The sequence below is a fragment of the Pyrus communis genome, chromosome 17 (genome assembly GCF_041283825.1).
Source record: "Pyrus communis isolate YQ-2024b chromosome 17, ASM4128382v1, whole genome shotgun sequence".
NCBI lineage: Eukaryota > Viridiplantae > Streptophyta > Magnoliopsida > Rosales > Rosaceae > Pyrus > Pyrus communis.
In genome coordinates, this window is record NC_142581.1 from 26,314,820 (window position 1) to 26,328,626 (window position 13,807).

Sequence of the window (13,807 nt, forward strand, 5' to 3'; positions counted from 1 at the left end):
AATTATACATTTTAGTACAAAATAACCAACAAAATTCCATATTTACTACAATATAATAACTACATAAAAAATCACAAATTCAAATGTTACAAGTAGTACATTGTTGGCCCTCTTCCCTTTCTCTTTTTGCTTCATTCACATTATCACTTGAGTGCATCTCGTCACCGTCTAGCAAACCATCAAAATCTAGACACCTAAAAATTGAAACCAAATTCTTAGAGAGATTAACAAAGGAATGTTTTGTATCCTAGAAGAAAAAACTAATTTAGAGAGAAAGATTTCGCAGAGTAACCAAATGCAACAAGAAGACCACTCAATTCATACCAAATTTATAGAGAAGCAAATAACCCAGTTTACAAACGTGTTCCAAAATGTCACAACTCTTGGAGACATTTCGTCAAACACTTGGTGGTCATACTATACTTACCCCAAATTACTTGCAGCAGATTTGATAACCACTTCAGGTTCTCTTTCCTTCCTGGAAGAAGAATGATGATCATAGGGGTAAGAAGGCTCACTAAAAACGAGGTGTCATTAGCATGCAAATAAAAGCATCTTCCCTTTTGTACATACAATGTATGTAGTTCCTTCATCACTCCATATAGCTTTTTCATCACTCCATCACCTGCAAGTTTAGATACTGGAAAACACATTGCTCTCAGATAAAACCCACGATATCCTGAATCATGTAATACATTAAGTTGCATGTTGAACCTAGTTAAAGTGAGACTATGATTACACATACTTGAACCAACAGAATTTCCTCCAATGGCAGCCATGACTTGGCTAAAGAATGTGGCAATTGTCTAACAAAAGGATAACATTCCATCAAAGTTTTTTAAAGAATACAAGAAAAATACTTTGAACAAGAAAGAGGCAAACAAGAATTTCAAAAATTGAAAAACATTTAATCAAAATTTTGGCTTATTTGTACCCCATTGCAGTTGGCCCTGTAACAACCTATAGAAAACTACCTTACAAGTTTCCTTATATACAAAGTAAATCCCTAGATTCTAGAGTGATGACACAAATGGCATCAAACTTTAGCCTAGATTCCTTGTTCATCTTCACTCCAGTATAGAGTCAAAACACTTGCTATTACTTGGGAAAGAATCCAAAACAAAATCCAGAACTATAACCTGCTCATTAGCCAAGGGAGGAAGCCCACCAACGTATACCCGACGTGCATGCCTTGTAGCCTGCAAGAGAGAAATATATATACACTGCTTATAGGCCAGAGAAAAAGACGCCGTTCATGTATTTATGAGAAAAATAAATTGTGCAAATTTATATATATATGAACATAAATACAATAAATTTACCTGCTGAGTCATGGCTTGAGCTGGCATCAATGGAAGAGACATCTGTAACAAGCAAAAGCATATGAAGTTATTCACAAAGAACACAAGAAAAATCGAACTCAAGATCCCATAGAAGCTTATACTGGTGATATGTACATGCAATGCCCCAAAAGGTAATGAATTTTGTACCACTCCAGGCATCGTTTGTGGAACACCTGACAGTTGTCCTGCATTATTATTATTGAAGCGATAACAGAAGGATAAGTAGTATAGCTTTACGGAAAAATTATGTCACAACTACACTAGTAATGAAATCCATATGAAAGCCCAGAAGTCTCCATTACATTGAAAAACCAACCAAATTCTTTTACCTTAAATCATCAAGAAAAACCTAAGAACTTAGGAAAAAACCTACCTGCAAGTTCATATCAAACAAAAAATATTCTGGAAAAAAAAAGACCAAATAATTAAGACAAAACTGCACATCAGGTAAACAATTTCAACATTTTGTGAAGAAATTTAAAAAAAAAAAAAAAAAAACTATTTTACCCAAACAGAGACTTTGGAGTGTGGATCCGTAGATGCAGGAGTGAAGGGCTACTGGAAGCTCAAGATTGGAGGTAGGTATCTGTGAATCCAACACAAAAATCATGATTAGAACAAAAGGAGAAGTATTGGCCAACAGATCAAGGTAGTCTGGGTGTGTATTTGGCTTGTTGGTTGAAAGGGTCTCTAGGGTTTTTGGTTGTGGAGTGTGACATAGAGGGAAAGGATGAGAGAGGGCTTGAGCGATTGGCTTGGACGACCCTGGTAGTGTCGTAGTAGAGAGAGAAGAACATTGAGAGATGAAATGGCGGTGGGTGGCTGCCATGATGTTGGGTCACGGTGATGGAGAGAGGGAGAGGGAGAAGTTTGAGAGACAAAAAGAAAAGGAAAGTGAATGAGATTTTGGTGCCTTGTATTTGGTTATAGGGAGTTTTTTTTTTGTTTTTTTGTTTTTTTTTTTGTTTTTTTGTTTTTTTTGAACAAAATGGAAATATAGGGAGTTGAGATTTTGGGCGCCATGCCAAAATTTTGGCAGCCCTCCAAATTTTTAATCTCCTGCCTCTTCTAAATGTTTTCACAAAAGACGATGTCGTAGTTTGAAGTAACTATTACAAGCATATCTTGTGGTAATTATGATATTTCATCAGAGATTTAAATGTCCACTGTAGATTATTTGCTTTTAACAACGGGTCAAAATCTGATCGTGGTGGATTAATGTTATCTACCACGAGTTAAACTTGACCGTGGTAATTGAATAGTTTTTACCACGAGCTATATATGTCTGTGATAGAATTGACGTGGTAGATGAACTGTTCTAGTGCCAGTCAATGTAAGTGCTTCAGGAACTTTCATATAAATTTTCGTTTCAAGATCCCCATAGAGAGACACAGTTACTACGTTCATCAGCTGCATACTCAGTTTTTTGGAAATTACCAAACTGATAAGGTAGTGAAAAGTAATCACACCTATAACGAGTGAATAAGTTTCGTCATAGTCAATCCCAGGGCATTGTGAGAAGCCTTGCGCAACAAGACGAACTTTTTAGTGCACAGACTTCACATTTGGTGGAGTAAGAACTACATATCCAGACACCTTACGTTTCACAAGAGAATTGAGTTTGACTTGGATTGCTCGTTTCCAATTCGACCAATCAGTTCTACGTCGACATTCATCAACAAAATGTGGTTCAATGTCATCGCTCAACATGATCTTAGTAACTACTACACATGCTAATGCATCGTTGATGATCATCTCATTTCTACACCAAACATCATCCAAGTTATCATAATGGACTAAAATCTCACGATTCTTGAGAGGTGGATTTGTCTCTTCAAGGACGCTTCCATAATCTAGAATTTCCTCATGAGTTGGATAGAATGAGTAGGCGACAGTCGGATTCACAATAGACTCAGGAGGAGTCTGTGCTGTGGGTTTCCTCCTCCAGGGGTATGAATCTTATGAACCAAGTGGTCTGCCACGCTTTTGTGTAGGGGCAATTTTTCCATGTCTGGCCCATACATCTTTATCTAGTTATATCCAAAGTAAGCATACATAAAGCTCAAGTGTTCATACCCTACGTTTGAATCTACCAAGATGTCAAACCGTGAGAGTGTACATGGATCATTTGGGCAAGCCTTATTAGGTCCGTAAAGTCCACACATTATCCCCACTTCTCAATCTTCTTTTGTACTAGCACAACGTTTGCTAGCAAGTTCGGGTGGTGGACTTTGACGATGAATTGGACGCCCTTAAGTTTGTCTATTTCTGCCTCTATGATTCTACTGCGCTCTGTTCCCTATTTTCGTTTATGTTGGATAACTAGTCTGGTAGTTGGGTCTAGGTGGAAACGGTGGTAGATCATAGAGGAATTGATTTTGGGCATGTCTTCTGTTGACTACATGAAAATGTTGTTGTTAGCTCGTAGGAAGCTAGTGAATAGTTTTTTTTTTCTCGGTCAATCATTGTTATGCCGATCTTGGCTTTATGTTCCAGTCTGTCGCGATCAAGGCTGATGTACACAATGTCTTCATCTAACTTTAGCTCCGGTGTACCGTCATCGTAAATTCGCTATTATATATAATAATTCTCCTTGTTTACACCTTTGTTTTACTCTTCTATATAGGTTTTACATTATATTTGTGTTTTGTAGGTTGTAACAAGCAAAGAGTGCAGAAGCAGTTGAAAAAGGCTTTTACAATCCTATGTCATCACCACAGCCTGTGCAGATCAGCTGAGTTCGTGGGTTAAACTATATTGACTCGGGAGGAATCAGGAGATGTGCCATATATACTTGGAAAGCTACAGATGTCTATACTCCGTAGAATTTTACGGTTCATGAATATCATTTTTCTAGAGGGAGTTATGGCAGTTTTAGTACATGAAGGTCGGGCTATGCGTGAATACGAAATTTTCTACAAACGTGTATCAATGTGGCAGATTAAATGAAGATTAAAATTCCTATTTATTAGGAGTTTTAACCAGTTGAAGAAAGCCAAAAAGTCTGAGAGAAAGTAAATTAAAAGTTTTTTTTTAACATAATGAGACTTTAAAGCTCATTAAGCTTGATAAGGAAAAGAAGGCTAATTGCCTTGTCGGTTACAACTAGAAGGGGAATAAACGAGGATCCCTAATCAGACCAGCAGAGGGGCGTGAGATATAAAAAGTAGAACACAGCAAAGGAAAAAGGAAGGACTAGAGCACCGTTCTGCAATTCATCATCGAAGAGTTTCTTCTTCTCCTTTTACTTTCTATTTTGTTGTCTTTGTTACCCATTTACATTATGAGTAACTAAATTTCATAGTTGGGGCTTGGTTGAAGTCCTAATCATGTTTCCTTGAGCATTTTCGATGCACTTTTGTTACATGACAATTGGTTGATGCTTTAGTGATTAATTCCAATTTTAATTCCAATCTTATTGAGTTATTTTATGATTGATCACCATAGAATAGCTTTGTAATTGAGTTTGTTACATGGGTAAATTTGGATGATCGAGTCTTGTACCTATGCCGAGTAACAAGAGAACTAGTTACAGTTCTTGGAATTAATTATCATGAATAGCCAGAATAGATACCTTTGATCTAGGATTTGTGTGTTTGTCGATTTCCACTGTATTATGCTTTCTCGGAGTGCAACTTAGTAGATACCGTGCTAAATACTTCGAGAGTGAAAAGAGTTAGTGTAGACATCCATGCCTAATTCGTTGTGCAGGGAAATCAATAGCTTAAAGAGTAGATACCATGCCTTTAGGTTGACAAGCATAAAGCATCAAAAATCTGTTTTGTATCATAATGTGTACCAGTTGCTTAGGCGAAAAAGTTTAGAGATGGAAGTCAATGACCCAACTGTTCAAACATCATTTTCAAAATCCTTATTGCCAATTACTTTTATTTGCCTACATTCTTAATATTGTGCTTTTATTCTTAAACATAAGACATCTCAAACTATTTTGTTAAACCTTTATTTGCATAGTTTCTAGTTTTGTGAATTAATTAATGTAAATTGTTAGGAATCATACTTTAGATACATATTAGTGCAATCCTCATTGGAATGATCTCGTACTTGCTTTCTATACTATGTGTTTGATTTGTGCACTTGCGAGTTTAAAATGTGCAATTAGTAGCTTAATATTTAGATTGCTAAATTCATAACATAAAGCTCAAGAGTTCATATCCTATGGTTGAATCTACCAAGATGTCAAATTGTGGGAGTGTACATGGATCATTTGGGCAAGCCTTGTTAGGTCAGTAAAGTCCACACGTTATCACCACTTCCCATTCTTCTTTTGTAATAGAACAACGTTTGCTAGCAAGTCCAGGTGGTGGACTTTGATGTTGAACTGGACGTCCTTGAGTTTGTCTATTTCTGCCTCTATGGTTCTATTGCACTCTGTTCCCTGTTTTCATTTATGTTGGATAACTAGGCTGGTAGTTGGGTCTAGGTGGAGACTATGGTAGATCATAGAGGGATCGATTTTGGGCATGTCTTTTGCTAACTACATGAAAATGTCGTTGTTAGCTCATAGGAAGCTGGTGAATAGTTTTTTTCTTTTCTCGGTCGATCATATTTATGCTGATCTTGGCTTATGTTCTAGTCTGTCATGATCAAGGCTAATGTATACAGTGTCTTCATCTGACTTTAGCTCCGGTATACCGTCATCGTAAGGGTCAAGATCCATGTGAAATTCCTCATAACTTGTCTATTGACGCCTTAGCTCTGATTGTTATGCTGATTCATCCATGCAGTGCTTGTGCTTAGTTCTCCTTTCATGATCGTGTTTATGCTTTCAACTGTGCAGCAATGCACTACCATTGATCATCTTTTATTTCTTTTACTCATCTAGGAGTCAGGTAACAGAATAATTGGTGATAAGTGGATGGAGCAGCTACATCTTATGTAATCAGTTCTGGCCAAGAATGGCTTTGTGGGGGAGTTAGCCAATCCGTTACGTGGAAAGCCACCAAGTGGTTATGGGGTTCTGCTTGGAAAGCTAGCTTCACCATTCCCAGATATCACACTGGTGCCTCGTTAAAGGTGTGAAGGGTTGGCTTCCCTTTGTTGATGCTATTAAGGATTCCCATCTTTTTGACAGTGTCTTTGAATAGAACATTGACTTCTGAGCTATTATCGACCAGGACGTGGCTTACTAGGGCATTGGAGATTTGGACCTTGATAACGAGGGCATTGCCATAAGGCGAATAGATGTTTTCCAAATCACGAGCTGAAAACATCAGGATGTTATAATCAATAACTAGTGGTTTTTTGACGGCATCCACCATTCTTGGTTTCTTACATGCCACCTTCTTTTCTTTGCAGGTGTTTCCCAAATATTCTTCTTCGCTGTATATGTAATTCCCTTCAGATGATGCTTCTTCCCTTGAGCACTGGGCAGGGTGGAGACTCGGAAATCTATTGGATTTTTTGTGATGTTTCTTTGGGATAGAGTGTTGAGACGCCTCCTCGGATGTCAGATCAATCACCTTCGTCGTTTGGGTAGCCAATTCTTCCAAACGAGTAACAGCTTCTTTAAGGTTTTTGATGCGTGCCTTTATGTCGACTAATCTAGTAGGTTCTCTAGCCAGTGGACTTCATTAAACCCCTTCTAGAGATAAACACATTTCCATGACATCTCCCCACATCTTGTCCACGGTGGCGATGTCGTCGTATTCCTGATAGATATAGCCCTGGGAGACAAAAAAACCGATGTGGTTAACTGAGTCTACTGACATATCAATTGACAGAGTAGTTTCGATAGGAGGAATACAAGTTCATTCTCAATGAAAGCACAAATTGATAGAAGGAAATTTGTGAAGCACCGTGAGTGGTGGTTGAGTGCAAACTTGAGCAACCTGTAAAACAGTAAACAACTATAAGCAAGCCTCAGACTCGGGGGGTGTATGCCATTCAAAGGCTCTCCGACGGTCAAGTTATGCTGGCGAAAGGTTCTTCGACGGTCAAGTTATGTCATCCAAAGGCTCTCTGATGATCAAGTTAGTGAATGATTTTAGATTCAAGCAATGGGCAAGAGAATTCAAGTGTTAAGATTGCGTTACCATAGATGAACCCAAGATGAGTGTATTTACTGTAAAGATCTTTTTAGGATAAAATCATCATTCTAAGCCGGGAGAATCCTAGAAGATATCCAGAAGTAGATATTGCATCATCTTAGGAGTTATGATTACTTGCGGCGCACGCCAATTCCTAGGTTGTAAGAACTCGGAGACTTATAGGATCTAATTATATCCATATCCGGATCAGATCACGTGTCATGCGGAACAAGCATGGTCATCTAGCTTAGTTGCTAGGACTCCGTCTAGTGCCTCGGATTAGAGTGATGGTGGTACTGCTACTTCGTCTGATACAGCTCCGCTCGGAGCTGGTGAGTGCATGATTGGACTTCTGAGGTAACTGTATTCTGATCAGCTTGAAGTAATTATATTCGAATTTGCACCTTACTCTAGCCCTAGAAAATCATAGTCCCACATTTATCTTCCTTGCTGTGGCAGTTGAGCTTGCAGTAGTTGTAGTCAGCAGATCATGGCTTCTAATTCGGTTGAACTACTGGTGGAATAAATATGAGCCTCGCCAATTATTGAGGGTATTTTCATCAATAGTGAATAAGAGTCCACTTGTCAGCTTTATGATTTTTCAAATTAGTTTTGAGAAAGCCAAGCTGTTAAATTTACAAGGAAAAATAATTACAAGAAAAATTCTCTTACGTAACTTAAATTGAAATAGTCTCGCAGTCAAGTTTATCTTGCCTCATTAGGAAGAGTTCGCCACCAAACGATCAGAGTATTTGCCACAAAATTTGTTCTCGATAAATAGGACGAGTCTTGAAATCTACAAGCCAACTTCTTTAAAATAAGATCGAATTATACAACAGATTCTTTAAAATATGCATGAAAAGTCTATGCGTATTCTGCGTAAAGTACGGGTCCTTTCTGTAACGTTTTACAAAACAATTTTTGAAAAACAATTTTGTAAAAACAATGAATGCTTTTAGTATTTAATCACAAGAAAGGTTTCTAACAAAGAAAACATTAAAAATCCGTCTACTATCAATATCTAAGAGGAGAAATTAAGTTCCCATCCCTCATTTTTTTTAATTTCATCAATTTAGTGTAAAATTAAACAATAAAATTTGAATGGTTAGTTTTGTATCAAATAAGAAAAGAATTAAAAATAGTAAAATTTGAACGTATGATTCCCCATAAAACTCGAAACTGACCGGGTTCTTTTGATAGCTATATATATTGTGGTTGTGGAACTCAGTATTGTTGAATTTTAGCATCTTATGTGGTAATATGCTTAGTAACTGAATTTCGATCTACTAGGCCTTAGGGACTTGGAGTTTGATTTAGTTTGGCTCTCAAACTAGTAGTGTCCTTTTCTGTGTATATATACATGTGAAGAATTCATGTTGAACAAAACTGCCGAAATGTCCCAGGTGTATGACGGTGAAATTCCTGAAGATAGGGTGGTCGAAATCCTATCTAGGTTGCTGCCCAAGTCTCTGATGCGATTCAAATGCATACGCCAGTCTTGGTGCACTCTCATCAATAGTCCAAGTTTTGTGGCCAAATACCTCAGCAATTCTGTGGACAACAAACTCTCATCGTCCACTTGTATCATTCTCAACCGTACTCAGATGCACGTTTTCCCGGACCAGAGTTGGAAATATGAAACTTTATGGTCCATGATGAATCTTTCCAATTATAGTGATGAGCACAACCTTCATTATGATTTTAAGGACCTAAATATACCGTTTCCAACAGAAGACCATCATCCTGTGCAAATTCACAGTTATTGCAATGGTATTGTATGTGTAATAACAGGGAAAAGTGTTCGTATTTTATGCAATCCTGCAACACGGGAATTCAGGCAACTTCCTTCTTCATGCCTTCTTCTACCCTCCCCTCCAGAGGGAAAATTCCAATTGGAGACGATCTTTGAAGGATTAGGTTTCGGCTATGATTACAAAGCTAAAGAATACAAGGTTGTGCAAATTATAGAAAATTGTGAGTATTCAGATGATGAGCGAAGATATTATCATCGTATTGCTCTTCCTCACACGGCTGAGGTGTACACCACGATTGCTAACTCTTGGAAAGAGATTAAGATTGAGATATCAAGTAAAACCTATCAGTGTTACGGTTCAGAATACTTGAAGGGATTTTGTTATTGGCTTGCAAACGATGGCGAGGAATACATACTTTCATTTGATTTAGGTGATGAAATATTTCATATAATACAATTGCCTTCTAGGAGAGAATCTGGTTTTAAATTTTATAATATTTTTCTGTGTAATGAATCCATTGCTTCGTTTTGCTGTTGTTATGATCCAAAGAATGAAGATTCTACATTATGTGAAATATGGGTAATGGATGACTATGACGGAGTTAAGAGTTCATGGACAAAACTCCTAACCATTGGACCCTTAAAAGGCATTAATGAGAACCCATTGGCATTTTGGAAAAGTGACGAGCTTCTTATGGTTTCCTGCGATGGAAGAGTCACCTCTTATAATTCTAGTACCAAAAAGCTCAGCTATCTTCATATTCCTTCTATTCTCAATGAGGTTAGAGATTTCCAAGCTGTTATTTATGTGGAAAGTATTGTTCCAGTCAAGTGAGTTGAGCATAAATTAAGTTCCATTTTCTCCTATATATTTGTAAGCATGTTATAAGATGCATCGATGGAACATTGTTTTGTAGAGATTATATCCACAGATGTAGTACTCATAGCCTAGCGCTGTTCAAGATTTCATCTTGTGTAACATTTAACTTTCATATATGAATTTTTACCGTACCCTTCCCCATGCAGTTTTATTTTATTTTATTGCATTTTTTCTTGGTTCCTTAATCTCAATTCATGTACATAATAAAATCTTATTTTTATTAATTTCCACAACTCATATTTTTATACGGTCTAGTCGTATTCGTCTTCACTTGTAAGTGAGAGGTTTTAGGTTCAATTCTTGTCAAAGGAGAAATTGAATCACATTATTACTAGCTCATTTGAAGCTTAACCCACTTCCCTATCCCTTAATATAAATAATATTGTTTCTTAAAAATAAAAAGAAAAATCATTAGCTTAATTAATTGTAGTAATGCATTCCTGCATGACACGAAGGTCTATGTCTCAAAACATCCTCAAGAGCATCAATGATACTTACGTCTCGATTCACAATTCTTTAGACCGAAACCAAAAGATTTTCTCTAGATCCAAACCACGGCATTTGCCACAAAGTTTGTTCCCAATAAGTATAATGGAATTCAACGTCAAATAAAAATTACACCGTTAATAACATCATTAAGGACTTCAAAATCTCCCTCGATCTCCATGTTTTTGGTTTAGATTTAATAAAGTGTTTATTTAAAAGAAATACTATTGTAGATAGTATAAAGCCAGCACCTACACCAAGAAGAGGACCATGACTTGGCTCCCCAATCACCTTCTTGTATATGATCATTTTGTCCTTCCATTGCAGTAGTCTTTTTATTGTCTATTTTTTCCTTCGATAGAATTGTAATATATAGCATAGGTTATACACACAATAACATGTAATAAAAGCGTGCGACAACACACATAAAGTTATTTAATGGAATTTTTTGGAACAATCAATCGGGCGGGCTAGGTTTAATTCTGGTACAATCAATCTATTAAGCTTTTAAAATATAAAGTTCATCTTTTCTATACGGTGTCATGAACCTATTGTGTGCACAATTGTGGACTGCACCCTATTGCACACGTTTTCCGCACTTTGTTTCTACATGAAAAATAAAACAAAGCTAAAATCCAACTATCTCACATCAAGCATCTACATGTAAGTAAATAATACATTGACCATCAAAAGATGATATTACTAAAACAAAACTTTTACCATCCACTCAGGCTTCTCCCATTTTTCAACCATTTTAAACCAAATTCCTCAGTAGTCTTGTACTTTTGAAAAACTGAATTCGTCAATGTTCTCAAACAAACGGCAAATCTTGTTTTAATGTGTCAACACCATAAATTTTAGCTTGCCCTACCAAATTTTCAGTGACAGAAACAATTGCATCGGTTAAAGCTATCTTACGCAAGGGACATCGCCAATGTTAGGGTAGTATTAGTTAGCAAACTAGGTTGACTGAAAGCTCTGGGACATCAAGCAAAAAATTCCTATTCCATTCAACCATTGCACATGCAGTATCAAGAGCTATGAGTTTAGATTCCATTGTTGTTTGTTTCTTAGATCCCCAAGATATAGCTGCTCCGCACAATAAAAGTACATATCTTGAAGTAGATTTCACTTTGGAGTTATCTATGATCCAATTTGCATCACTATACCTTTCTACTACATGAGGAAATCCTTTATAGTTTATAGAATAATCAAAAGTTCCTTTTTGATACCTCGCCTTAAAGCATTCCAGTGTCCTTTACTTGGACTATGAGTGTATCTACTTAGTCTCCAACCACATAAGCTATATAGGGTCTAGTTTTATATGCTATATACATCAAAGACCCACTCATCTGAGAATATTGGAGTTGAGACATGGGTTCACCACTATTTTTAAGTAAGCACACACTTGGTTCATATGGTGTCGAGACAGGATTACAATTAGAAAAATTGAACTTCTTAAGCATTTTCTCAATTGAACTAGCTTGATTTATAATAAAACTTGCTTGTGTTCTTTCTACTTTCATTCCCGAAATAATATTGGCTTCTCCTAGGTCTTTCATATCAAACCTCCTTTATAGATAAGACTTAACATCTTTCACAATTTCTAGATTTGTTCCAAATAATATATCATCAATGTAAAGACATAAAATACACATTGTCCATTGCATTCATCATAGTAGACACACTGTAACATCCCACATCGTCCAGGGGAGTGGATCTTGTAAACCTTATAAGTATATTCCCATCTCTACCTAGCACGAGGCCTTTTGGGAACTCACTGGCTTCGGGTTCCATCGAAACTCCGAAGTTAAGCGAGTTCAGGGGAGAGCATTTCTAGGATGGGTGACCCATTGGGAAGTTCTCGTGTGAGTTCCCAGAAACAAAACTGTGAGGGCGTGGTCCGGGCCCAAAGCAGACAATATCATGCTACGGTGGAGTCAAGCCCGTGATGTGGTGTGGGCCTGGGTTGGGATATGACAATTTGGTATCAGAGCCAACCCCTGGTCGGAAGTGTGCAGGCCAGGATGTCGGGCCCCTAATGGGGGTGGATTGTAACATCCCACATCGCCCAAGGGAATGGATCATGTAAGCCTTATAAGTATATTCTTATCTCTACCTAGCACGAGACCTTTTGGGAGCTCACTGGCTTTGGGTTCGATCGGAACAAGTTGAGAGAGTTCGGGCGAGAGCATTCCCAGGATGAGTGACCCACTGGGAAGTTCTTGTGTGAGTTCCCAGAAATAAAATCGTGAGGGCGTGGTCGGGGCCCAAAGTGGACAATATCATGCTGTAGTGGAGTCGAGCCCGGGATGTGGTGGGTTTCATCTAAGTCTCCATTCAAAAATGTTGTTTTAATATCCATTTAATGAACTCCTCAATTATGTATAGAAGATAACGCTATGAGGATTCTAATTGTGGTAAACCTAGACACATGAAAGTAAGTGTCAAAAGAATCAATTCCTTTCTTTTGAGTACATTCCTTGGCTACTAGCCTGGCTTTGTACTTGTCTATACTTCCGCCAGGCTTTAGATTCTTCCTAAATACCCATTGCAACCAATTGGTGTAGTACTGGGTGGTAAATCTGTTAATTCCTGTGTTATTTTGTAAAATAGACTCAACTTCACTATTGATAGCTTTTTGCCAAAATGGAGTACCAACGGAGATCATGGCTTCTTTATAGGTTGTTGGTTCACTTTCAATTAAAAAGGTATACAAATCATCACCAAAATTCTTCCCCACTCTAAGTCTCTTATTCCTTTTAAGTTCTGCTGGAGGCTCTTCTTCATTTGTAACTTGATGACTAGTACTTGTGGAGGATTTATTAGTACTAGTGCATGATTTATCTACCACTTGCTTTTACATTCTAGTCTTGAAAGGAGGCATGTCTTCAAAATATGTCGCATTCCTTGACTCCAATATAGTATTATTCGAAATTTCATTTATTTCAGAGTTGATGACATGAAATCTATTGGCATTACTGTTATGAGCATAACCTAAGAAAACAGTATCCATAGTTTTAGGTCCTATCTTCTTTCTCTTAGGTTCTAGGGTCGCAGCTTTAGCCAAACATCCCCATACTTTCAAGACTTGAAGATTTGGAGTTCTCCTTTTCCAAATATCATATGGAGTAGTAGTGTTGTCATTAATGATTACTCTATTTAATATAAAACATGCAGTCAAAATTGCTTCCCCCTCCCCACAAATTTTCAGGTCATCTAAAACTTAAAAGCATTGCATTCACCATGTTCAATAAGGTTCTATTCTTTCTTTCTACAACTCCATTTGATTGTGGAG

General features: G+C 37.3%; 2 protein-coding genes across 2 annotated transcripts; one reads left to right on the forward strand and one right to left on the reverse strand.

The window, feature by feature from the left end:
• Positions 1-2,212, reverse strand: LOC148689727 (splicing factor U2af large subunit A-like). The gene is made up of 7 exons (XM_088689785.1): positions 1,458-2,212; positions 1,323-1,364; positions 1,140-1,199; positions 746-806; positions 574-640; positions 428-478; positions 1-194 (listed from the first exon to the last, which is right to left on the reverse strand). The coding sequence occupies exons 1-7, from the start codon at positions 1,500-1,502 to the stop codon at positions 80-82; spliced, it is 441 nt and encodes a 146-aa protein (XP_088545911.1). The 5' UTR covers positions 1,503-2,212; the 3' UTR covers positions 1-79.
• A 6,437-nt stretch (positions 2,213-8,649) lies between these two features.
• LOC137708091 (F-box/kelch-repeat protein At3g06240-like) lies at positions 8,650-10,032 on the forward strand. The gene has a single exon (XM_068447082.2). The coding sequence runs from the start codon at positions 8,764-8,766 to the stop codon at positions 9,976-9,978; it is 1,215 nt and encodes a 404-aa protein (XP_068303183.2). The 5' UTR covers positions 8,650-8,763; the 3' UTR covers positions 9,979-10,032.
• The last annotated feature ends 3,775 nt before the right edge of the window (positions 10,033-13,807 follow it).

Bases quoted from the DNA above. Each gene is read 5' to 3' on its own strand.
- LOC148689727 (XM_088689785.1), bottom strand. From the start codon at position 1,502: ATGCCTGGAGTGGTACAAAATTCATTACCTTTTGGGGCATTGCAT. The intron at 1,365-1,457 runs GTACATATCACC...TGCTTGTTACAG, and splicing joins TACCTTTTGGGGCATTGCAT to ATGTCTCTTCCATTGATGCC. The intron at 641-745 runs GTATGTGTAATC...TGTGTTTTCCAG, and splicing joins AGGAAATTCTGTTGGTTCAA to TATCTAAACTTGCAGGTGAT.
- LOC137708091 (XM_068447082.2), top strand. From the start codon at position 8,764: ATGTTGAACAAAACTGCCGAAATGTCCCAGGTGTATGACGGTGAAATT.